The sequence below is a fragment of the Scyliorhinus canicula genome, chromosome 8 (genome assembly GCF_902713615.1).
Source record: "Scyliorhinus canicula chromosome 8, sScyCan1.1, whole genome shotgun sequence".
Lineage (NCBI taxonomy): Eukaryota > Metazoa > Chordata > Chondrichthyes > Carcharhiniformes > Scyliorhinidae > Scyliorhinus > Scyliorhinus canicula.
In genome coordinates, this window is record NC_052153.1 from 90,126,021 (window position 1) to 90,151,290 (window position 25,270).

At 46.2% G+C, this 25,270-nt stretch overlaps 1 protein-coding gene across 10 annotated transcripts in view; it reads right to left on the reverse strand.

Annotated features, from left to right (window-relative positions):
- Positions 1–25,270, reverse strand: part of cep78 (centrosomal protein 78) — a 160,618-nt gene that overhangs the window by 114,837 nt on the left and 20,511 nt on the right. For 9 of the 10 annotated variants that reach the window (XR_005461600.1, XM_038804910.1, XM_038804906.1 and 6 more), the window contains 2 exons: positions 18,019–18,284; positions 361–536 (listed from right to left, as the gene is read on the reverse strand). Coding sequence is in view for 8 of the 10 variants with exons in the window: in XM_038804910.1 (XP_038660838.1) it covers positions 361–536; positions 18,019–18,271 (429 nt within the window). In the remaining 2 variants the exon portion in view is untranslated. Of the gene's footprint in view, positions 1–360; positions 537–18,018; positions 18,285–25,270 lie in introns of those variants that run through there. The other variant, XM_038804912.1, reaches the window with a different exon arrangement.

The following is a 25,270-nucleotide window of genomic DNA, read 5'->3' on the forward strand; positions in this document are numbered from 1 at the left end:
AACGCGGGTTCGATTCCCAGCTTGGGTCAATGTCTGTGCGGAGTCTGCACGTTCTCCAAGTGTCTGCATGGGTTTCCTTCAGGTGCTCCGGTTTCCTCCCACAAGTCCCAAAAGACATGCTTGTTCGGTGAATAGGACATTCTGAATTCTCACTTTGTGTACCCAAACAGGCGCCGGACAAAGCCACACTAGGCCAAATGGTTTATTTCTGTGTTGTAAGTTTTTAGCATTCTATGATCAAGGTAGCAACTATATCATTTATGTCAAGAATGCTCTTGAACAGACTGCAACAGGTAATTAACAGATGTTGCTGATATGTTTTTCCATGGCAATGTAGCCTTGCAGTTAATGTTTTCTCACCTTTGTTAATACTATAAGATCTCTGTGCCTCAAAGGTAATCCTTGTAACTCCAAAGTTTTTAGACCAGTGGAAACACTTAGACAATCTCTAATCGACTTGCAGAATTGAATTGTAAAGTCTTTTGACCGGATAGCTGGTGTGCGTTTTCTGAAGTGCTGTTTATATCTTTCACTCCCTTTAGAAAATAAGAAAAAAAAAGAATCCTAAAACATATAATACATGTAATTTGCCTACAACCAGCTCTGTAAATACAATTAGTTCATGAATCGGATCCTTTCAGTCTCCTTTTACCCATCAGATTTCCTGAACTAGAAGAGTCTACCCTCCATGGTTAAATCCTGTAATGGAACTTTAACCCACGATCTTCAAGCCTTTCACAGAGAATTTCGTCAAGCGTCATAGAAGGAGGACCACATGATGAGAGCATGTTGCTTTTCGGCAGGCTCTGGCTTCACTCATAATCCATCAATTATCCTGATTGTCCAACATTTACCTATCTAATCCTCGAATTAATATTTGTTGTTATGTCGTTGGAAGACTTTGGGATTAGTACTGGTAAGACTATGCCAAAAAACATCATGGAATCCATCAAAGTGGTCAGCCAGATTCAGCTGGGGTGGAGCCGCCCTTTCAATATGGCGGCCTGATCCTTGGGAGGACTCTCAAACCCGGGCACTCCTAGGAGTGGTGAAAATTATGATTGCCAACATTATCCAAGTGATTGACCAAAGGTTTGGTATGTTGACCCAAAATCTATGTGCTCATGAGGCCAAGTTGGAAAGCACCATTAGAGCCTTTATGATACAGAAGAGACAGTTCTGCATGTTGAACATGACACTTTCTCTGCGGAGGCAAGAATTCAATCCTTGGAAAACTGGTTGAGAATATCTGAAACGCCGATCTGCCAGAAGGTATTGGTGGGTAAGGCCCCTATTCTTCGAGGCCTGGCTGCTACATTTTTTCAAGCTGGTTAAGAAGGCTGGGCGTTTAAAATTAGAAAGGGTGCATTGTATTGCACCCTTGAGGCCAAGGGATGGTTTTCATCCCAGGCACTTAATCATTCACTTCCACAACCTTAAAGATCAGCAAGTCCTGGAGACGAACTGGCTCCATGAGGGAGTGAGGATTTCCTTCTTCCAGGGCTTTTCGGCAGCAACACAGTCTAAGGCCTGGGCTTCGATGAAGCTCAAAAACAACTCATTGCTGCTTAAGTGAATAATGCTATGCTAATCTTGAAAATTATATCAGATAACGCCATCAAGTCATTCGATAACCAGACTAATGCCTTGGCACTCGCTGAATCCATGAGGGTAAAGAACAAAGAACAAAGAAAATTACAGCACAGGAACAGGCCCTTCGGCCCTCCCAGCCTGCGCCGTTCCAGATCCTTTATCTAAACCTGTCTCCTATTTTCCAAGGTCTACTTCCCTCTGTTCCCGCCCATTCATATACCTGTCTAGATGCTTCTTAAATAATGCTATCATGCCCACCTCTACCACCTCCGCTGGTAAAGCGTTCCAGGCACCCACCACCCTCTGCGTAAAAAACTTTCCACGCACATCTCCCTTAAACTTTCCCCCTCTAACCTTGAAATCGTGACCCCTTGTAATTGACACCCCCACTCTTGGGAAAAGCTTGTTGCTGTCCACCCTGTCCATACCTCTCATAATTTTGTAGACCTCAATCAGGTCCCCCCTCAACCTCCGTCTTTCCAACGAAAACAATCCTAATCTACTCAACCTTTCTTCATAGCTAGCACCCTCCATACCAGGCAACATCCTGGTGAACCTCATCTGCACCCTCTCCAAGGCATCCACATCCTTCTGGTAATGTGGCGACCAGAACTCCACGCAGTATTCCAAATGTGGCCGAACCAAAGTCCTATACAACTGTAACATGACCTGCCAACTCTTGTACTCAATACCCCGTCTGATGAAGGCAAGCATGCTGTATGCCTTCTTGACCACTCTATCAACCTGCGTTGCCACCTTCAGGGTACAATGGACCTGAACTCCCAGATCTCTCTGCACATCAATTTTCCCCAAGACCCTTCCATTGACCATATAGTCCGCTCTTGAATTTGATCTTCCAAAATGCATCACCTCGCATTTGCCTGGATTGAACTCCATCTGCCATTTCTCTGCCCAACTCTCCAATCTATCTATATTTTGTTGTATTCTCTGACAGTCCTCCTCGCTATCTGCAACTCCACCAATCTTAGTATCATCTGCAAACTTGCTAATCAGACCACCTATACCTTCCTCCAGCTCATTTATGTAGATCACAAACAACAGTGGTCCGCGCACGGATCCCTGTGGAACACCACTAGTCACCCTTCTCCATTTTGAGACACTCCCTTCCACCACTACTCTCTGTCTCCTGTTGCCCAGCCAGTTCTTTATCCATCTAGCTAGTACACCCTGAACCCATACGACTTCACTTTTTCCACCAACCTGCCATGGGAAACCTTATCAAACGCCTTACTAAAGTCCATGTATACGACATCTACAGCCCTTCCCTCATCAATTAACTTTGTCACTTCCTCAAAGAATTAGGTTTGTAAGACATGACCTTCCCTGCACAAAACCATGCTGCCTATCACTGATAAGTCTATTTTCTTCCAGATGTGAATAGATCCTATCCCTCCAACAGTTTGCCTACCACTGACGTCAAGCTCACAGGATTATTCCTGCTACCCTTCTTAAACAAAGGGACAACATTAGCAATTCTCCAGTCCTCCGGGACCTCACCCATGCTCAAGGATGCTGCAAAGATATTTGTTAAGGCCCCAGCTATTTCGACCCTCGCTTCCCTCAGTAACCTGGGATAGATCCCATCCGGTCCTGATATGGTTTGGATGGTTTGCAGCTCTAGTACGGTACGGTAGCATTGTGGATAGCACAATTGCTTCACAGCTCCAGGGTCCCAGGCTCGATTCCGGCTTGGGTCACTGTCTGTGCGGAGTCTGCACATCCTCCCAGTGTGTGCGTGGGTTTCCTCCGGGTGCTCCGGTTTCCTCCCACAGTCCAAAGATGTGCAGGTTAGGTGGATTGGCCATGATAAATTGCCCTTAGTGTCCAAAATTGCCCTTAGTGTTGGGTGGGGTTACTGGGTTATAGAGATAGGGTAGAGGTGTTGATCTTGGGTAGGGTGCTCTTTCCGGGAGCCGGTGCAGATTCGATGGGCCGAATGGCTTCCTTCTGCACTGTAAATTCTGTAATCCAGACTTTTTCCCTATCATAGTATTGTTGTCTAATTTATTGTTTTTCATCCTGTTAAAGGGAATTGCTATTATATGTGCACTGATTTCTCCTGGAATATTTCAAGGACTCATATTATCTCATCTTAGTCATGGTACATATGCCGTGTGCTTATTATCTTCTGTCATCAGTGCTAATCACAGCAGGACTGGGTGGTGCCCTGGCCAAAAGATGGGTGGTGGTGGATATAGATCTTCACGGGTGGGTCTAAAATTTGGGAGGGGTATTCAATTCCCATTCTCTTGTTGGCCTTTCTTTTCTTCACCTTGTTCTGGAGAAGGTATCCATTTGGTAACGATAGTATGGGTAACATCCATGGGGTTAATCCTACGGGTCCTCAGTCTTAAAGAGGAATGTCCCCCTTAGATTTATTGCCGTCGTGATTCTTTTGTTTGTTTTTTGTTATTATGGGCGGGTTCCTGTATTGTGGAATCTATCCTACTTTGGTACAAACAGGTCTTCCATCTATGAAAGGAACTGTTTGGAGATAATCTGCTGCCTCTAGTGTAAAGCGGGTTGGAAGGGGCAATGGCACACGCCCATTGCTGACTAACTGCGATATGAACACTCCTGGTAGAACGTTTCCTGCCACTAAGAACACCATAATGCTGCAGGCTAGGGCATAGGCGTCAGCTTGTGAGGAGGTGGGTTATGTGGACGTTTGGAGAACTTTACACCCCAGGAGTAGAGCCTTTCCTGTTTTTTTCAGCCCGACATCAATGTCATACTACAATCGACCCCCACGCCTCAATCGAGAAGGTGGAGGCTTAATGCCTCCCTGATAAGAGATACGTTATTAAATACACACTTTAAAATTAGAGTTTGAGTTCTTCCTCTCAGTCAAGTCGGCCCCAGGTATTTCCCATTTTGTGGAAGACATTTAAGACTTATGCTCGGGGTTGATTATTTCTTTCGCGGCTAATTCACTAAAGAGAAGGCATTGGTGGATGTTGAGTTTGGAGAAGAGTGTGTAGATAGCCTGGGTCACATTGAGATCCTAAAAGACAAGGTGTAGGGTGTCTTGAAAAATATTACGGTGGATAAGACCCCAGGACCTGATGGGATCTACCCCAGAATACGGAAGGAGGCAAGAGAGGAAATTGCTGAGGCCTTGACAGAAATCTTTGGATCTTCACCATTTTCAGGTGATGTCCCGGAGGACTGGAGAATAGCCAATGTTGTTCCTTTGTTTAAGAAGGGTAGCAAGGATAATCCAGGGAACTACAGGCTGGTGAGCCTTACGTCAGTGATAGGGGAATTACTGGAGAGAATTTGCGAGAGGCAGCACGGTTTTGTGAAGGAGAGGTCGTGTTTCACTAACTCGATAAGAGTTTTTTGAGGAAGTCACAAAGATGGGTGATGCAGATATGGCAGTGGATGTTGTCTATATGGACTTCAGTAAGGCCTTTGACAAGGTCCCTCATGGCAGACTGGTACAAAATATGAAGTCACACAGGATCAGAGGTGAGGTGGCAAGATGGATACAGAACTGGCTAGGTCATAGAAGGCAGAGAGTAGCAATGAAAGGGTGTTTTTCTAATTGGAGGGCTATGACTAGTGGTGTTCCCCAGGGATCAGAGCTGGGACCTTTGCTGTTCGTAGTATATATAAATGATTTGGAGGAAAATGTAACTGGTCTGATTAGTAAGTTTGCGGACGACATAAAGGCTGGTGGAATCGCAGATAGCGATGAGGACTGTCAGAGGATACAGCAGGATTTAGATTGTTTGGAGCCTTGGGCAGAGAGATAGCAGATGGAATTTAATTTGGACAAATATGAGATAATGCATTTTGGAAGGTCTAATACAGGTAGGGAATATACAGTGAATGGTAAAACCCTCAAGAGTATTGACAGTCAGAGAGATCTAGGTTTACAGGTCCAAAGGTCACAGAAAGGGGCAACACAGGTGGAGAAGGTAGTCAAGAAGGCATACGGCATGCTTGGCTTCATTGGCCGGGGCATTGAGTATAAAAATTGGCAAGTCACGTTGCAGCTGTATAGAAACTTAGTTAGGCCACACTTGGAGTATAGTGTTCAATTCTGGTCGCCAGAAGGATCTGGAGGCTTTAGAGAGGGTGCAGAAGAGATTTACCAGGATGTTGCATGGTATGAAGGCATTAGCTAAGATGAGAGGTTGAATAAACTCGGTTTGTTCTCACTGGAACAACAGAGGTTGAAGAGCGACCTGACAGAAGTCTACAAAATTATGAGGGACATAGACAGAGTGGATAGTCAGAGACTTTTTCCCAGGATAGAGGGGTCAATTACTAGGGGGCATAGGTTTAAGGTGCGAGGGGCAGGTTTAAGGGGATTTACAAGGCAAGTTTTTTTTTTACACAGAAGATAGTGGGTGCCTGGAACCCGCTGCCGGACGAGGTGGTGGAGGCAGGGACGATCGTGACATTTAAGGGGCACCTTGACAAATACATGAATAGGATGGGAATAGAGGGATATGGACCCCGGAAGTGTAGAAGATTTTAGTATGGACAGGCAGCATGGTCGGCGCAGGCTTGGAGGGCCGAAGGGCCTGTTCCTGTGCTGTACTTTTCTTTGTTCTTTGTTGTTTTGTAATAAAAACGCAAGGTGTTGGAGAGCCAGCTGAGACTGAAGGGCTGTTTAGCGAGGTTGGAGGTGTAGCCACCGAAGCTGGCCACTTCCCGACATAAAATGGAACGTTGAGTTGCATGCAGGGAAAATTGGACAATGACAGAGAGGCAAGCAGGTTGCAGAACCTCTCTGTGGATTCTGTCTGTGAAGAAACCAGACAGCACAGAAACTAACAAGCTGCACATATTAACTGAGCGATTCCCGGTGATTCCCAGGCACAATGGACACAACAATTAGAAGAGATTGAAACATTCTATAGCAGGCCAAACATCCCGGCGCCAGTGGAGTCTGAAACAAAAGGACACAAATAAGGTGGAAAGAACCGCCCAGTGATCGAGGAACAGCCCCGTTATTGGGGAAATTCAAATCAATCGATTGGGAAGAGACCCAATCGATTGCAATTTTATAGAGAGTCCGCCCAGATGGGTGCGAAAACCAAAACAGTATAAGACAGAGACCCCGACCCCAGCTCTCTCTCTTAGCCAGGCTCTCTCAGCCAGCCCTCCACTCTTAGCCAGCCCTCCCAGTAGAACACCTTTGCAGCAGCTCTCCAGGACCGTGAACGTAGAAGGAGAGGCCTGGCCAATTGCTACACCGACAAGTAAGTGTCATACAACGCATGCTACGAGAGTAGACACTCCTGACCCCTTTAGTCCACACCAACTGGAAGATTGCGGATCCAGGACAAAGCAAGAGGCCATTGTTCCCTGATCCGGCAGTTCCCTTATTTCAGATAAGTATTGGCCTAAGTAGTGGTAGGAACAGTTTAGTCTTAGTTTATATGCATGAGTAGCAAATAACTGTAATAATAAACGTGCCTTACATAAGAACATAAGAACTAGGAGCAGGAGTAGGCCATCTGGCCCCTCGAGCCTGCTCCGCCATTCAATGAGATCATGGCTGATCTTTTGCGGACTCAGCTCCACTTTCCGGCCCGAACATCATAACCCTTAATCCCTTTATTCTTCAAAAAACTATCTATCTTTACCTTAAAAACATGTAATGAAGGAGCCTCAACTGCTTCACTGGGCAAGGAATTCCATAGATTCACAACCCTTTGGGTGAAGAACCTTGTTCTTGTTTGAACTTACTAACTAGTGTATTGAGTCATTGATCTGAACTTGAATCTTGTGGCGGTATCATAAGGATACCTGGCGACTCTAGAGCTTAGGAATAAAACAGAGCCAATTGAGTGTAAAACACACTCACCCAGAACGAGCAACAGAGGAGAGTTATAAGACACCTCCCAATAAACAATTGTCGAAGGAGTTTGGTGTGGCAAGGGTGGCTCAGGACGCATCATCAACTCAGCAGGCTGAGAAAAGCTTCAGGTCTGCAAGGATGAAGTTGCATGACTTTGGGAATAACCAAGCAAATACTTGGTCTGCTTGACAAAGAAAAAACTGACTCCAGGGCGATACCCTCAGTGCTGCTTGCAAGAGGGAAAAGAGTTATGAAGACAGAGGAAATAAATGGTGCTTTTCGGGAATTCTGTGCAGAATTATACAAGTCTGGGCAATCTGGTGAAGAGTTGGCTTGTATGAAGCATTTATTTTCTTCCTTGAAGCTCCTGAAACCTTCGCAGGGCTCTTAATATTCCTGTTTCCAAGGAGGAGATATCAGTAGCCATTAAGAAGCTTCAGCCAGGTAAAGCGCCGGCACTGGATGGCTTTGGGTGTGAGTTTTACCAAGGGTTTAATTGTTTGTTGTTAGACCTATTGATGGGTATGTATCGTCATTCTTTTGAGTCAGGGATGTTGCCACCAACCCTACATCAGGCTAATATCTATTTGATTCTCAAGGCGGGTAAGGACTCAGAGGTGCATGCCTCCTCTAACCCAATATCTGTTCTGAATGTTGACTCAAAATTGTTATCTAAGGTTCTGAGCAAAAAAACATAGAACGTACAGTGCAGAAGGAGGCCATTCGGCCCATCGAGTCTGCACCGACCCACTTAAGCCCTCACTTCCACCCTATCCCCGTAACCCAATAACCCCTCCTAACCCTTTTTGGTCACCAAGGGCAATTTATCATGGCCAAGCCACCTAACCTGCACGTCTTTGGACTGTGGGAGGAAACCGGAGCACCCGATGGAAACCCACGCAGACACGAGGAGAACGTGCAGATTTCGCACAGACAGTGACGCAGCGGGGAATCGAACCTGGGACCCTGCGCTGATAAGCCACAGTGATAATTATTTGTGCTACCGTGCTGCCCATAAAAGTTTGAAAACATCCTTCCGACAATCGTGCGGGAGGACCAGACTGAGTTTATTAGGGGAGTAATAACATTGGTAGGCTGCTGAATGTGATGCAGGCTTTGCAGAAGCATGCACTGAATGGGCTGGCCAGTGTTTTGATCCTTGCCATTATTGGAGTGATGGACAGTTTTAATGCCTTTCCTGGTTCTAAGATTGACTTTACTAAGTCTGAGGCCATGCCGAGGTAGGGGTGGGGGTGGGAAAGAGAGAGATGCTGGGGGATACACTACCTCTCCTTGCTAATTTTCCCCTTTATATGGTCCCACGTGGGATTGAAATATCTAGGAGTTTCAATTAACCCTTCCTTTCGACAGTTATATATGGCAAACTACACCCAGTTGATTGCAGCTATTAAATGCAATTTTGCTCAGTGGTCAACATTCCGATTTCTTAATTAAAATGATCATATTGCCTTGCAAATGCCTAGACACGTCAAAGAAATTAATAGAACAATTACTACATTTATTTGGAACAAAGAGAAAGCTCGCCTTAAGTTTGTTGAGCTCCAATTACCAGGAGCTGGGGGTTAGGTCGCCCAAATATTAAGCTATATCAACTGGCCTCTCATCTGAGATTCATCAGAGATTGGATTAGGATGGATCCGGCTTCGATGTGGCTCGATATTGCAGCAGAGCAATCCGCTTTCCCTCTAAAGGGTCTTGTTGTTTTATCATTATATTAAGGCAGTCTCTGCTAAATGTGATAACCTCTTAAATCTTGGACGCTGGTCCGCCAATTAGAAGGATGATCCAAAATGACATCTGCGCTCTCTCCCATCCAGGGCAGTCGAGACTTACCAGCTGGGCTAATCGACCATGGATTCAATAACTGGAGGGATAGAGGCATTTGTCGGCTGGGAAACATGTTCAGAGATGCTTCTCTGTCATCCTTCGTGTAACTGTATCAACAATTTGGCATCACAAGTCAATTATTTTTTTTAAGTACTTCCAGCCTGGAGACTTTATCCTCAACAAGACTTCCTTGCGTCTTGACTCTTCAATTTCCCCAGTAAACAGAATCCTGAATTCTGTGGAGCCTAAACAATTGACCAGCAAGTTCTCTGATGTTTTGAATTTCAGAGCCTGCATCACCACGCTGACTGCCTTGCAGGCATGGGAAAAAGACATAGCTATCAAGATTGATAAGGAAAACCAGTATTACATATGGGACCATGCCAGTAAAAGTTTGGTTTGTAATAAGGTGAAGGAGATGCAGTTCAAGATACCACACCGCATTCATATTACGCCTCGGTTTCAACACAGATTTGATCCTGCATTAACTCTGATATGTCTAAAGTGCCAAGTAGTCGTTATATACATCGTCTACGGGCCTGTGTCAAGATTCAATCGTATTGGTCAGTGAACTGGAGAGGATTTTTATTAGAGCCTGGAGTCAAATCCTGTATTTCTGATTCTGGGTCACCCTGATGAGAAAAAAAATCACAGATTCTAATGTAAAAAGACTAAATAATATTCTGACCATTGCCGCTTGTAAGAATATCCTATGCTCCTGAATTAGTGACAAATATCCTTCTATCCGAAACTGGCATAGGCCGATTATAGAATGCATCCCCATTGAATTTTTTGCATCTGTTCTTCGATCTAAATCTGTGCATTCTGTAAAGTATGGGATTCCAATCTTAAATTCATAGACTCCCCTTTGGCTGACATTCTTCTGTTGGGCATTCCATAAGCAAATTCATCTAATTTCAATTCAATTTCATTTAATTCATCTCAAGTTGTTTGTCTGAATCACAATACTTTGGGGTGTGCGACCTGTATTATTATCCATCTGCATTCATATGATCTTGCCCTCTTTCCCCCACTCACTTAACTGGCTATTGCACTGATCTGGCATTTAAGCTAGAGGTTCTGGTCCCTCAGTTGTCCTGTTCCGAATCTATCCTGTACAGTTTTGTTTGTATTTATGCTGGCAATAACTCTTGTTCTGTCTGTACCTGTTTTGCACCAATTTTTCTGTTATTTGTTGAGTTTGTTAAAAAAATGGGGGGAAACCTAATAAAAATATATTTTGAAGTCATACGAGAACCTCAGTGCTACATATCTTCTGGCTAACATCAAAAGTTGATCATGCAGGACCTCCTAAAATCTGTTTACGAGATTATTTTTGAGTAGTAATTTTATTTTTGATATTCAATCCCATTATTTTACATTTTCTTTAACTACCACAAAACAGGGAATTCAGCCGAACTGTTCTTGGCACAGTGCCAGGGACCCTGGTTCGATTGCAGCCTTGGGTGACTGTGTGGAGTTTGCAAGTTCTCCCCATGTCTGCATGGGTTTCCTCCGGGTGCTCCGGTTTCTTCCCACAGTTCAAAAATGTGCAGGTTAGGTGGATTGGCCAAGCTAAATTGCCTCTTAGTGCCCAAAGGTTAGGTGGGGGAGGAGGGTACAGGAGGTGGGCAGAGATCGAGTGCTCTTTCGGAGGTTCGGTGCAGACACAATGGGCCTCCTTCTGCACTGGAGAGATTCTATGATTGGTATTCCATACAAGCCTCCTCTCATACTAGCTACTTCATTCTCCTTCATTTATTAATCCAGCTTTCCTTCAAAAGCATTCATGCTATCCGCCTTAAGTATTTCACGCAGTAGCACAAGTCTGTTTTGTCACCTTTCTTAAAGTGGGCACTAACTTCACGTTTTTCTGAAGCAATGGTAATTCCCAGTGTTCAGTGATGCCTGTAATGATCCCGAATAGTTTTTGTCATCCTTAATCTTAGTATCAAAACCAACTTTCACTTTGCAGTACATTTATTTATAGTTTTACATTACATAACTTCAAAATATTTGATTTTGGCAATTCTTCAAGTAGTCTTTCCTTGAATACGTCAACACTGTATTTATGTAGGATTACAGAGGATGTGCAGCACAGAAACAAGCAATTCAGATCAACGAGTCTATGCTGGTGTTTATGCTCCACTATGCCACCACCCATCTTCTCATCAAAATCCACCATCGTAATCATCTATTCCCTTCTCCCTCGAATGCTTCCTGATTTCTCCTAAATGTATCTATACTAAATGCTTTATCTATTACCTGAGGTAGAGAGTTCAACATTTCCACCACTCTTGCATAACGCTGTTTCATGAATTCCCCCAATTGATTCATGACTTAGCTTATTTTTTTTACATATTTTTATTCTCATTTTCCACATGTTCATCAAATATACACCCAACAAAAGATAACTAACAATAACAAATACAATAGCAATCCCCCAACCAACAACCCCTTCAACATACAAACCCAAACCTCCCCAATACAAAACAAGAAAGAAAAAAAATCCACTGTCATACCATACATTGATGGGGAGATGCCGGCGTTGTACTGGGGTGGACACAGTAAGAAGTCTTACAACACCAGGTTAAAGTGCAAACAGGTTTGTTCTGAATCACTAGCTTTCGGAGCGCAGCTCCTTCCTCAGGTGAATGAAGAGGTGGGTTCCAGAAACACATACAGACAAAGTAAGTGATGTAAGATGATACTTTGAATGCGAGTCTTGCAGGTAATTAAGTCTTTACAGGTCCAGGCGGAGTGACTGGAGAGAGGAATAATCACAGGTTTAAAGAGGTGTGAATTGTCTCTAGCCAGGACAGTTGGTAGGATTTCACAAGCCCAGGCTAGATGGTGGACGGTGAATGTTGCGACATGAATCCAAGGTAGCGGTTGAGGCCGTGCTCATGTGTGCGGAACTTGGCTATCAGTTTCTGCTCGCAAATTCTGCGTTGTTGCGCGTCCTGAAGGCCGCTTTGGAGAACGCTTAGCCGAAGATCAGAGGCCGAATGCTCTTGACTGCTGAACTATTCCCCAACTGGAAGGGAACATTCCTGCCTGGCGATTGTCACGTGATGTCCGTTGTCGTTCCTATATATTGTAAACAATAAACCATACCTCTAACTCCCCCCTAATGTTCAATGGCATACAATTCTTGAAAGTGCACGGTAAACAATATCCATGAATTATAGAACCCTTGCATCCTTCCCACCAGCTCAAAGTTCACCTTCTCGAGCGTTAAAAATTCCAACAGGTCCCCCCCGCCACTCCAAGGTACAGGGCAGAGAAGCTGACCTCAACCACAGCAGGAGCCACCTTCGGGAAATCAGCAAGGCTAAGGCCAAGACATCCACCCCACACCCACCTCCAGCCCAGGCTGATCTGACACCCCGAATATGGCTTCATGGGGCCCTGGTTTGAAACTCACATGTACCAGCTCCGAGATGACCTTAAAGACCTCCCTCCAATACCCCTCTAGTTTAGGAGAAGACTAAAACATGTGAACATGGTTTGCGGGGCTCAAAGAGTTGGCTCATCCTCGCCCTCGCGAGATGTGCCTCACATACCACCTTCAACTGTATCAGTCCCAATCTTGTGTACGAAGTTGAGGCTTTCACCCTCTGGGGAAGCTCACACCACAGCCCTTTCTCCATACCCTCCCCCAACTCTTCCTCCCACTTCGCTTTAATCCCCTCCAATGATACCTTATCCTCCCCCAGAATCACCCCATAGATTGACGAACCACCCTCCTCTCCATTCCCCCTGCCGTCAACACTTCCTCCAGTAATGTGGAGCCCCGCGCTATCAGGAAGCTCTGAACCTCCTTCCTAGTGAAATCTCGGACCTGCAGATATCTAAATACCTCCACCTGCCCCAGCATATATTTCTCCCCAGCTCCTCCAGCCTCGCAAAACAGCCCCCCCAGAAACATATCCTTTAATACCTAACTGCCCGCTCCTCCCACCTCCGAAAACTCCCATAACACTTCGCTGGTTTCAAACCTATGGGTCCCCTATAGCATCTCTCTTGACCCCGCCCACAACTTAAAGTGCTGCCTTAACTGCGTCCAGATCTTTACTGTTTCAGCATTCACCACCGGACTCCCCGAATATTTAGCCGGGGCCATCGAGAGCAGCGTTGTTGCCAACGCCCTCAACCCCGACCCCTTGTCTCCATTCTAACCCACTGGTTAGCTGCTGTTCTCCGCTGCCGCCGCTCCCCCCCCCCCCCCCCTCCAAACCAGCTCCTCACCTTTTCAGAATTCGCCACCTAGTACTAATACAATAGATTCAGGAGGCCCAACCCGGGTTGCCGTCCTCTCTGCAGAAGCACCTTGCTAATCCTAGCCACCTTCCCCCTCCCCCAAACAAACGAGGTAATCATCTTTTCCACCTCCTTGAAAAACGCCTTGGATAAAAAGATTTGCAGGCACTGAAATATAAACAAAAACAGCACCATCACATTAATTTTTAATCGTATGCACCCGACCCGCCAGCGACAGAGGAAGACCATCCCACCTTGCCAAGTCCGCCTTCACCCTCCCCACCAAACTAGTAAAATTATACCTACGGAACCCATCCCCCTCCCCTAGTCCCGTCCACCTGCACCCCCAGATATTTAACGTGGGTCGCCGCCCAAAGGAATGACAGCCCCCAACACCACAAAGTATTCACTTTTGTCCAAATTTAGCTTATACCCAGAAAAGGACCCAAACACTCAGAACAGGCTCTGGTATACTCAGAACAGGCTCTGACGCATACAATAACAAATCATCCATGCATAAAGATACTCTACGTTCCACCCCAACCCCCACACTATTCCCTTCCACACCCCAGACTGCTCAGCCCAATGGCAAAAGGCTTGATCGCTAATGCATATAATAGAGGGGATATAGGACACCCCTGCCTGGTTCCCCTGGTGGAGAGCAAAATACCCCAAATGCATACTGTTTGTGTGGACACTCTCCTTCGGCTCCCCATACAATACCTGTACCCACTCCGCAAATCGCAGCCCACTCCCAAACCACTGACACCGCCATCAAATACTTCCACTCTCCCCAGCCAAATATCTTTTCTGCATCCAACGCAACCACCACCTCAGTCGATGCCATAACTACATTCAATACCCTCCTAATATTCAAAAATATCTACCTTCCTTTCACAAACCCCTATCACCTTTGGGAGGCTTTCCTCCAACCTAACCGTCAACACCTTCGGCAGTATCTTCACATCTGCATTCAATAGCGATGTAGGCCTGTATGACCCACACTCTAGCGGGTCCTTATCCTTCTTTAGCAGCAAGGAGATCGAGGCCCGTCACAAAGACAGTGGCAGCACCCCCTTTCCTATTGCCTCCTCGAACATCCCCATCATCAGGGTCGCCAACTTATCCCTAAATTTTTTATAGTACTACACCAGGAACCCATCCAGCCCTGCTCGCTTTCCCTCTCTCTCTTCCCCCTCTCTCTCTTCCTCCCCCCCCCCCCCCCCCTCCCCCACACACCTCCAGTATCCCAAACCATCCAGGAATTCCTGCACCACCCGATCCTCCCCCCAGCGACTATGACCTCTACAACTTATCGTAAAACTCGAACACCCTATTAATCTGGTCCGGAGAACCACCAATTTCCCCGTCCTATCGTGCACCTGAACAATTTCCCTCGCCGCCGCCGCCTCCCTCTGAAGTTGACCTGCCAACACACATGTCCCACCTTCTTCCCATACTCAAACTGCTCCCCTCGACTGCCTCAATTGTCGCACCACCTTCCTTGTGGAGAACCGATCAAAACTCACCTGTCACTCCTTCCTCCTTTCCAAAAGCACTGGATCCACGTGCTCTGCATACTTCCTGTCCACCTCCAACATCTCATCTATCAACCTATGTCCGCCAGCAACCCCACAACCAATTTCCACCCTGGCCTCTGCATTGCCCTTTCTCCAACAGAATATCCACCTAATACGACGTATGATCCGAAATTGCTATTGCCAAATACTCCGATCCCTTAACACCAGTCAACAGCGCCTTCCCTACTACAAACAAAATCTACCCTCAATTAGACCTTATGAACAGAGAAGAAAAACAAATATTCCTGCTCCCCAAGTGCAAAAACCTCCAAGGGTCCATTCCTTCCATTTGCTCCACAAGTCCAGTCAACGACTGGGCAAGCAAGCGCAGCTGCGACCTGCCCAACCTTGACTCCTGCACCTCCATTCACTAACTAACTAAAGATTACTAGTGTGGCCCTGGGCCTTGCCCAGGCCCCTCTCCCCTCCTTCCCGCCCAGTCCCAGGAAAACTTCCAGAAAAAACATCCCCCCGCCCCAGCATGTCCCATTCAAACATACAAATCTCAGAAAAAGCATCGCTACAAAAGACAACAACAAAACTTAAACTTTATAACAGCAGGAAGTAAAAATATAAACCAGAACAATATATAATACACTCTTCCAACTGCCTTCCCCATACTCCACAACCAATCTTCAGACCCATTTCTCACTTCTGTCAAGCCTTCCATCTTTAGAATTGACTTTGTCGCCTCGACCGTCTCAAAGTCTCTGGAGTTGTAGGTCACCCTCAACTTCGCTGGATACACCACACCAAATCGCAACCCACTGTTATATAGTGCCGTCTCTACTCGGCCGATAGCCGCTCGCCTCCTCGCCAGTTCCACCATTAAGTCCTAGTAAATGCATACCCCAGCTCCAGCCCACTGCACCTCCTGCTTCTGCTTCGCCCAACTCAGGACCTTTTCCTTCATGTGGTACCTGTGAAAATAAATGATCTTGGCTGCTCATTCACCTTTGGTTTAGGCCTCAAATGACCAATGAGCCCGGTCCCGTTCATACCGAGAGGGATCATCTCCCTCCCCCATCAGCTCTGCCAACATCTTGGCAAAAGTACTCCATCGGCTTGGGCCCTCCACTACCTCAGGTGGGCCCACAATCCTCAAATTCTGAGCGATTTTCCAAGACCTCCAACTTTTATCGCAGCCCTTTGTTGGCCTCGACCACCCTCTGCAGCTCTTCCCCCATAGAGGTGAGCTGATTGCTGTGCTGCGACATAGTCTCCTCCACTCCCTTCATTTTCTCACCCTGCTCCCGCACCTCTGCCGATGTCTTTGACACCGCCATCTTCACCGAGGCAATTACCTCCTCCAACACCTTTAACGCCACAGTCATCTCCTTCCTCAACACCTCCATATGTTTTGCAAACTGCTTCTCCAACACCAAAGCCATCACCTCGGTCATCTTTTGTTCTGTAAGTAGTGCGGCCCCACCCAGCGACACAGCCTCCGCCATCTTTCCAGCTCCCGGGCTGACCCTTTCACTCGACAGTGAACCCTCACTCCATCCCTTCTTCACGGCGGCTTTCTTCTGATATTTCGACATTATCCACCTACATTCGATCATCAACCATGGGGCTGGTTTAGCACAGGGCTAAAGAGCTGGCTTTTAAAGCAGACCAAGGCAGGCCAGCAGCATAGTTCAATTCACGTACCAACCTACCCAAACAGGCGCCGGAATGTGGCGACTAGGGGCTTTTCACAGTAACTTCATTTGAAGCCTACTTGTGACAATAAGCGATTTTCATTTCATTTAGTTAAAAAATTAACATCTGGGACTGGCCATTAAACTCCAAAAAACACGCCTCGAGCAGGAGCCATCCAACATGCAACTTCCCTCCTACATGCTGCCACCGGAACCCTCTGACTGAGCTTATATTGATGGCCTCTAGTTATGCTCTTCTTCACAAGCAAAAAGATTTTCTCTGTGTCCACTCTATCAAAGACATCCACAATTTATGTCACCCTATTATGTCATCCCTCAATCTTCTTTTTTCAAGAGCGAAGAGATCCAGCCTGTCAATCTATTCCTGATATGTATACCCACAAGTTTCTGTTAATACTAATTCTAGTACCTATATGACAACAAACAGAGCAAGTAAATTTCAATATAGCTAAGTGAGCTGTAGTGCATTTTGGTCGGAAGAATAAGAAGGCAAAATATTTTTTGGAAAATAAGAGTCTGAATGTGTTAGGGAACAAAGGGATCTTGTGTTATATTTGTTAATCATTAAAGGTAGCAATATCAGTTAACAAATCTATTAAAATTGTAAACAAAACTCTGGGTTCATTTCAAAACAAGTGAACTGAAAAGTAGAGAAATTACTTTCAACTTGCACAGAATCTTGATTTGAACAGACTGAAGTAGTCAGTTCAGGTCTCCATGATACATTAAGGATAAGAGGCACTAGGATAGATGAAAAAAAGGTGTACAAAGACACTGCCAGAACTGAGGGGTTATAACTATGCGCGAGGCTCAGCAAGTTTTGGATCATTTCTCCAGAAAAGGGAAAGCTGAAAGATGAGCCAAAAAAGATTGGTAAAATTATGAGGGGGTCAGCACAGTGGTTAGCACAGCTGCCTCATAGCACTGAGGACCAAGTTCGATCCCAGCCCCGGGACACACTCCGTGTGGAGTTTGCACATTCTCCCAGTGTTTGCGTGGGTCTCACCCCCCACAACCCAAAGATGTGCAAGGTAGGTGGACTGGCCACACTAAATTGCCCTTAATTGGGAAAAATAATGAATTGGGTACTCTAAATTATAAATAAATAGAGAGATAATGAGATAAATAAATAAAATTATGAGGGGGTTGATAGGGAAGAGAGATGTTTATCTTTATTACTTAATTATTATTAATCTTTGGCCAACCATTTTAAACTTGTCAGGTATCTTACCTGTTTCACCAAGGCCAGGCTGGTAGTAACTTCTTACCGCAAGGAAAGTTAAATTCTTGTTAATGCTAATGGAGCTGAGAATCGGTGCCCACTCTGATGGCTTGATGCAATCACCGTCAATATCCAAAACACCTTGATTTAGGTTTGCCTTCACAGCTTTTAATGGAACCAGATCACGAAGAACACACAGGTGTTCATAATGTGCTTCAAAATCCATGGGCCCTCGCTGGCGTAAGTTAGTTGGTTCAATCATTTAATGCGAGACTCTGAGAGACAGGTGAAGGAAAAGAAATGTTACTATTTCCTTAATATTCAAACATGCCAAGCACTAAAAGAAAAAAACTGATGTGAAGCAAGGAACTCTGCCTGTTGTGAACAGCCAATGTGATAGGTCGTACATCCCAACGACTACCAAAGTACCTTCCATTGCCCCGGCACTGAAATTCACAAACCAAATTCTCACATTTGTCTGGCAAGTAGAATTTGTTTTGGCTTGAGAGCAGCATCCTGTTGGTAGAAATATCACTCAGGTTGCTACTGCATAAATGGTGCTGCCATGGGATCCCTCTTAGCCCAGCGCTCATTCACATTTTCCTTGGCTCCATGAGAAACATATTTTCAATGGAATGACCCCTAAATCCCTACCCTTGCATATTTCCGATATGTAGATGATACATTTCCTATATTTGAATCTGCAGCTGTATGTAAGAATTTCCTTCACACTTTAATGCACACCAATGGCTCACCATACAATCTTGAAAGAAAATGGGGTACATCAAAGCAATCCTGCGGGATGGCGACCCTGATCAGATCATTGATCATTGTGTATCGTGCAAATTCACAAATGGGCCTGAGACTGCCACTTTCTGATCTGCAAAATAACCCATTCTACATCAAATTATCCTGGAAGGGGAAGGTACGTCAAAGATATGAGCAACGAATGCAGCTAGCGGTTTCGCACTGCTATTATGCAGTCAGAACACATTTTCCACAAACAGGAAGCTGCTATTAAGGCACAAAGGTGATCTATCGACCACACAAATGAGCAATATAGTATATGAATTCCAGTGCTGGTGTGATGCCAGGACCGTAGGCCAACAACTGGCAGTTCATATGAAACAGCATGTCCCTTCGACTGTTCGCAACACGAAGAGTACTGAAGGGGATCAACAAGTCCACTTTCGCAAAACTCAGAAGATAATGTCTAATGTTAGATGTGATTCCGCATTGGACAGAATTTGCTAAACAATCCGGAGTGTGCGAAGAATTACATTAGCAACCAATTTAAGAGTAATCAGGCTCACAATGTGGCTCAACAACGCTTGCTCGAAGGTAAATTTTATTCTCCAAAAATATACTTTTATGTTATTAAGGGGCAATTTATTGTGGCCAATCCATCTACCCTGCACATCTTTGGGTTGTGAGGCAAGACCCACACAGACACGGGAGAATGTGCAAACTCCACACGGACAATGGCCCGCGGCCAGGATCAAACCCGGGTCCTCGTGCCGTGAGGAAGCAGCACCAACCACTGTGCCACCCGAAAATTATACTTTATTTATAAAATGTATCAATGTAAATTCCACAGAATTTCAAATCAGACATTATGGAAAGTACAATAAAATTGAACTTTTTTGGGTTTTGGCATATGCAGGTGCGGGAATTTGCAAGGAAGGTTTTCCCAACCTTCCAAATAGTGCTGACCTCCTCATTGAGGGGGGGTGGGGGGGGAGGGGAATAGGGTGTCCATGGAGTGGATTAAGGTAGAACATACAGAATTGTACAGCACAGTACATGCCCTTCGGCCCACGATGTTATGCCGAACTAGTCTGAAACTAAGATCAAATCAACCTACTCCCAATCATTCTAGTGCACTCCATACGAACTGCCTATCCAATACCCGCTTGAAAGTTCCTAAAGTGTCCAACTCCACTACCATTGCTGCGAGTGCGTTCCACGCCCCAACCACTCTCTGAGTAAAGAACCTACCTCTGACATCCCTCCTATATCTTCCACCATGAACCTTATAGTTATGCCCCCTTGCAACAGCTACATCCACCCGAGGAAAAAGTCGCTGAACTTCCAGTCTATTTATCCCTCTCATTTCCCTCTATGCCGTGCCTCCTTGCTTTCTGCATGAGCCGACCATGGGGCACCTCATCAAACGCCTTACTCATATCCATGTATACGACATCAACTGCTCTACCTTCATCTATGTAAGTTACCTCCTCAAAGAACACACTCAAACTTGTGAGGCAGCACTTACCCCTCACAAATCCGTGCTGACTATCCTGGATTAAGCTGTATCTTTCCAAATGATCATAAATCCTATCCCTCAGGACCCTTTCTAATAATTTACCTATGACCAAAGTGAGACTCACCGGCCTATAATTCCCAGGCTTATACCTATTCCCTTTCTTGAACAAGGGGACAACATTCGCCTCTCTCCAGTCTTCTGGCACTATTTCTGCAGACAGTGAGGACATAAAAATCAAAGCCAAAGGCTCTGCAATCTCATCCCTTGCCTCCCAAAGAATCCTAAGATATATCCCATCAGGCCCAGGGGACATATCTATCCTCGGGTTTCTCAATTTCTAACATCTTCCTTCCGAATATCTACCTCCTCCAGCCTACCAGCCTGTATCGCACTATCTTCCTCAACAACATGGCCCCTCTCCTTTGTGACCACTGAAGAAAAGTATTCATTTAGGGCCTCTTCTATATCTTCAGACTCCATGCACACGTTCCCACTGCTGTCCTTGACCAGCCCCAACTTCACCTTGGTCATTCTTTTATTCCTCACACAAGTGTAAAAAGCCTTGGGGTTTTCCTTGATCCTACCCGCCAAGGACTTCTCATGCCCCCTCCTAGCTCTCCCAAGCCCTTTCTTGAGCTCCTTCCTAGGTATCTTGTATCCCTCAAGTGCCCTAACTGAACCTTGTTTTCTCATCTTACATAAGCCTCCTTCTTCCTCTTGACAAGACATTCAACCTCTTTTGTAAACCATGGTTCCCTCACTCGACCATTTCCTCCTGCCTGACAGGGACATACATATCAAGGACACGCAGTATTTGCTCCTTGAACAAGCTCCACATCTCAATTGTGCCTATCCCTGACAGTTCCTGTTTCCATCTTATGCTCCCCAATTCTTGCTTAATCGCATCGTAATTACCCTCCCCCCAGTTATAAACCTTGCCCTGCCGTATGTTCCTTTCCCTCTCCATTGCTGTAGTGAAAGTCACCGAATTGTGGTCACTATCTCCAAAGTGCCCTCCCACAACCAAATCTAACACTTGGCCTGGTTCACTACCCATTATCCAGTACCAAATCCAATGTGACCCTGCCTCTTTATCGGTCGATCCACATATTGTGCGAGGAAACCCTCCTCACACACTGGATAAAAACAGCCCCATCCAAACTATTCGAATTATAGTGGTTCCAACCAATATTTGGAAAGTTAAAGTCACCCATGACAACTATCCTGTGACTACCGCACCTATCCAAAATCTGCATTGCAATCTTTTCCTCCACATCTCAGTTACTGTTTGGGGGCCTATAGAAAACTCCTAACAAAGTGACTGCTCCTTTCCTATTGTCTAACTTCAGCCCACAGTACCTCAGTAGACAGATCCTCCTCAAACTGCCTTTCTGCAGCCATTATACTATCCTTGATTAACAACGCTACCCCTCCACCTCTTTTACCACCTTCCCTAATCTTACTGAAACATCTAAACCCCGGAACTTCCAACAACCATTCCTGCCCCTGTTCTATCCACGTCTCCTTAATGGCCACAACATCGCAGTCCCAGGTACCAATCCATGCTACAAGCTCACCAACCTTATTCCTGATGCTTCTCGCATTGACGTAGACACATTTCAATCCACCTTCATGCCTGCAGGTCCACTCTTGTGACCTTGGTACCTTCCTCAGTACTGCACTACCCTCACCTTCCTGAACTCCAGCAATGCAATTTCCTGGACTACAAATCAGTTTCCCTTCCCACTGCCAAATTAGTTTAAACGCCCCAGAAGAGCTGTACAGTGAGGGAAGAGCTGGGGGTGGTGCTGGAAAAGGGACTGTGTTGTGAGGTACTGCTCAAGGGAGTGGAGGATGTCTGAGAGCAATATAGGAGTAGCCCCATGAACCATGTTCATATGTTCTGGTCCTGCCAGAAGGTGGAAAGGTTTTGGAGGACGGTATTTAGTACAATCCCGAGGTCTTATATATGGATGTGGAGCCCGGTCTCTTAGAAGCTATATTTGGGGTGTCGGACCAGCCCGAGCTGCAGGCAGGTGTGAGGACAGATGTCTTAGCCTTCGCCTTGCTGATCGCTCGTAGGCAGGTCTTGTTGGGGTGTAGGTCAGCTTCTGCATCCTTTACCTTGGCTTGGCCGGGGGGGAGGGGGGGAGGAAGGAGAGAGAGAGAGAGAGAGAGAGAGAGAGAGAGAGAGAGAGAGATTGCTGGAGTTTTTGACCCTGGGAAAAGGTGAAGTTTGAGCCTGGGGCTGAAGGAGGGGTTCTACAATTGTTGGGATTTGTTCATCACGCACTTTCAGGAGCAGGGTTATTGTTGCTTGCTGGGTGTTGGGAGATTTTTTGTTTGTTTGGGGTTGTTTTTATATTATGAAAATGTTGAAAATTTGTCGAATAAAAATACTTTAAAAAACAAAATTCAACTTTTTCCATTGAGCATGCTGCACTATGAGGTGCCTCAATACATTTGCACAACATACATTTGGGCAGGCAGATCTTAAGCTGTGGTCATTCCCCATTACATCTTTGTGGCAGTTACCCTCAGCTTTGCTGTTTCCCTTCGCACATATTCCTGGGTCTTCAAATGTGCCAATCTACAACAAACAGTCGTGGACAATTCTTTGCATGGAAGACCAACAAATTTGGGTCAGGCAAAAGAGCGAATTTTACCCAGTTGATCATCTTCCAGCAGCAGCTAATGTTTTTCTCAGTGTGTATCCCAGAAAAAGTGGAGTGAGAGTCCTGCGTCATGAAGCTCCTTGGGATGAACCTCAGCATAAATCACTGCATCACTTTCCATTTTTTCTTTTTGATAAATAATTTTAATGAGGTATTTTTTGGCATTGTAAACAGTAAAATTACAGAATGTGAAAACAAAAGAACTGTACAATAAACAAAGTACACAGTGCAATTGCCCTAACCCGTCCTACCCAGATCTGCCTAATTGGCCCCCTATACTACATTCCCCCAACCCTCCCTCCTCCCACCCCTCCACGCCCCCCTCCTGATGATCAATTCTCCGCTGAGAAGTCAATGAATGGTTGCCACCTCCGGGTGAACCCTAACAACGACCCTCTCAAGGCGAACTTGATTTTCTCCAAGCCCAGGAAACTCGCCATGTCTGACAGCCAGGCTTCCGACTTTGGGGGCTTTGACTCCCTCCAAGCTAGAAGTATCCGTCTCCGGGCTACCAGGGAAGCAATGGCCAAAACATCGGCCTCTTTCTCCCCCCGGACTTCCGGGGCCTCTGAAACCCCAAAAACCCCCACTTCCGGACCCATTGCCACCCTTATGTTCAATACTCTAGACATGACGTCCTCGAACGCCTGCCAGTATCTCCTAAGTTTTGGACATGCCTAAAACATGTGGACATGGTCTGCCGGTCCTCTCAGACACTTAACACACCTGTCCTCTACACCGAAGAATCTGCTCATCTGGGACACTGTCATGTGGGCCCGGTGGATGACCTTAAACTGAATCAGGCTGAGCCTGGCACATGCTGCAGTCCCATTAACCCTGCTCAGCGCGTCCACCCACAGGCTTTCCCCAATCTCCCCTCCCAACTCCTCCTCCCATTTATGCCTCAGTCTGCATCTCATGAGCTCTTTGTAAATATCCAAGACACTTCACTCCCCCACCCATCCTCTAGACAGTAACCCCCACCCATCCTCTAGACAGTACCCTATCTTGGATCCCCCTTAGTGGCAAGAGTGGAAAAGATGGCACCTGCCTGCACAAAAAGTCACGCACCTGAATATACCAGAATTCATTCCCCCTCATCAATCCAAACATGTCCTCCAGCGCGCTCAAGCCAGGGAAGCTCCCTTCCAAGAACAAATCTCCCATCCGCTCAATCCCCGCCGTCCGCCATACCTGATACCCCCTGTCCAACCTCCCCGGAGCAAACAGATGGTTGTCACATATTGGGGACAAGATGGATGCTCCTGTTGCTCCCACATGCCTCCTCCACTGTCCCCAGATGCGAAGGGCCGCCACCACTACAGGACTGGTGGAGAAGCGCGCCGGCGGAAACGGCAGAGGCACCGTCACCAACACCCCAGACCGGTGCCCCGACATGAGGCTGCCTCCAACCGCTTCCAAGTCGACCCCCCCCACCCAGCCCCCACTTCCTTATCATGGCTATGTTAGCCGCCCAATAATAGTTGCTGAAATTCAGCAGTGCAAGCCCCCCTTCCCCCCCCCCCCCCCCCAATTCCGCTCGAGTATCACCCTCTGTACTCGCGGGGACTTGCCCGCCCATACAAAGCCCAAAATGATCATGCTTACCCTCTTTAAAAAAAGCAACGTGGAATGAAAATGGGGAGACACTGAAACACGAATGAGAACCTTGGGAGGACTGTCATTTTAACTGTCCGAACTCTCCCAGCTAACGGCAGCAGGAGCGCATCCCACCTCCGGAACTCCCCTCGCATTTGACCCAGCCCGGACGGGTTCAGTTTGTGTAGTCAACCCCATTCCCATGCCACTTGTATTCCCAGGTACCTGAAACTGTCCCCAACTAACCGGAACGGCAGCTCCCTCAGCCGGTCCCCTTGGCCCCTCTCCTTAACTACAAACATTTCACTTTGTCATTTTCAATTTGTACCCCGAAAACAGGCCAAATTCCCCCAGGTCCGCCATGATTCCGTCCATCCCCGCCTTCGGGTCCGAAACGTACAAAAGCAGGTCATCTGCACACAAGCGGCCGCAGTATAAGAACATAAGAACTAGGAGCAGAAGTAGACCATCCGGCCCTTCGAGCCTGCTCCGCCATTCTATAAGATCATGGCTGATCTTTTCGTGGTCTCAGAACCACTTACCCGCATTCTCGCCATATCCCAGATTCCTTCATTTTTCAAAAAAATATCTACCCTATCTTTAAATATATTCAATGAAGTACCATCTACTACTTCCTTCGGTAGGGAATTCCATAGTTTAACCACCCTCTGAGTGAAGAAGTTCCTCCTTGATTCAGTCCTAAATCTGCTCCCCCTAATCT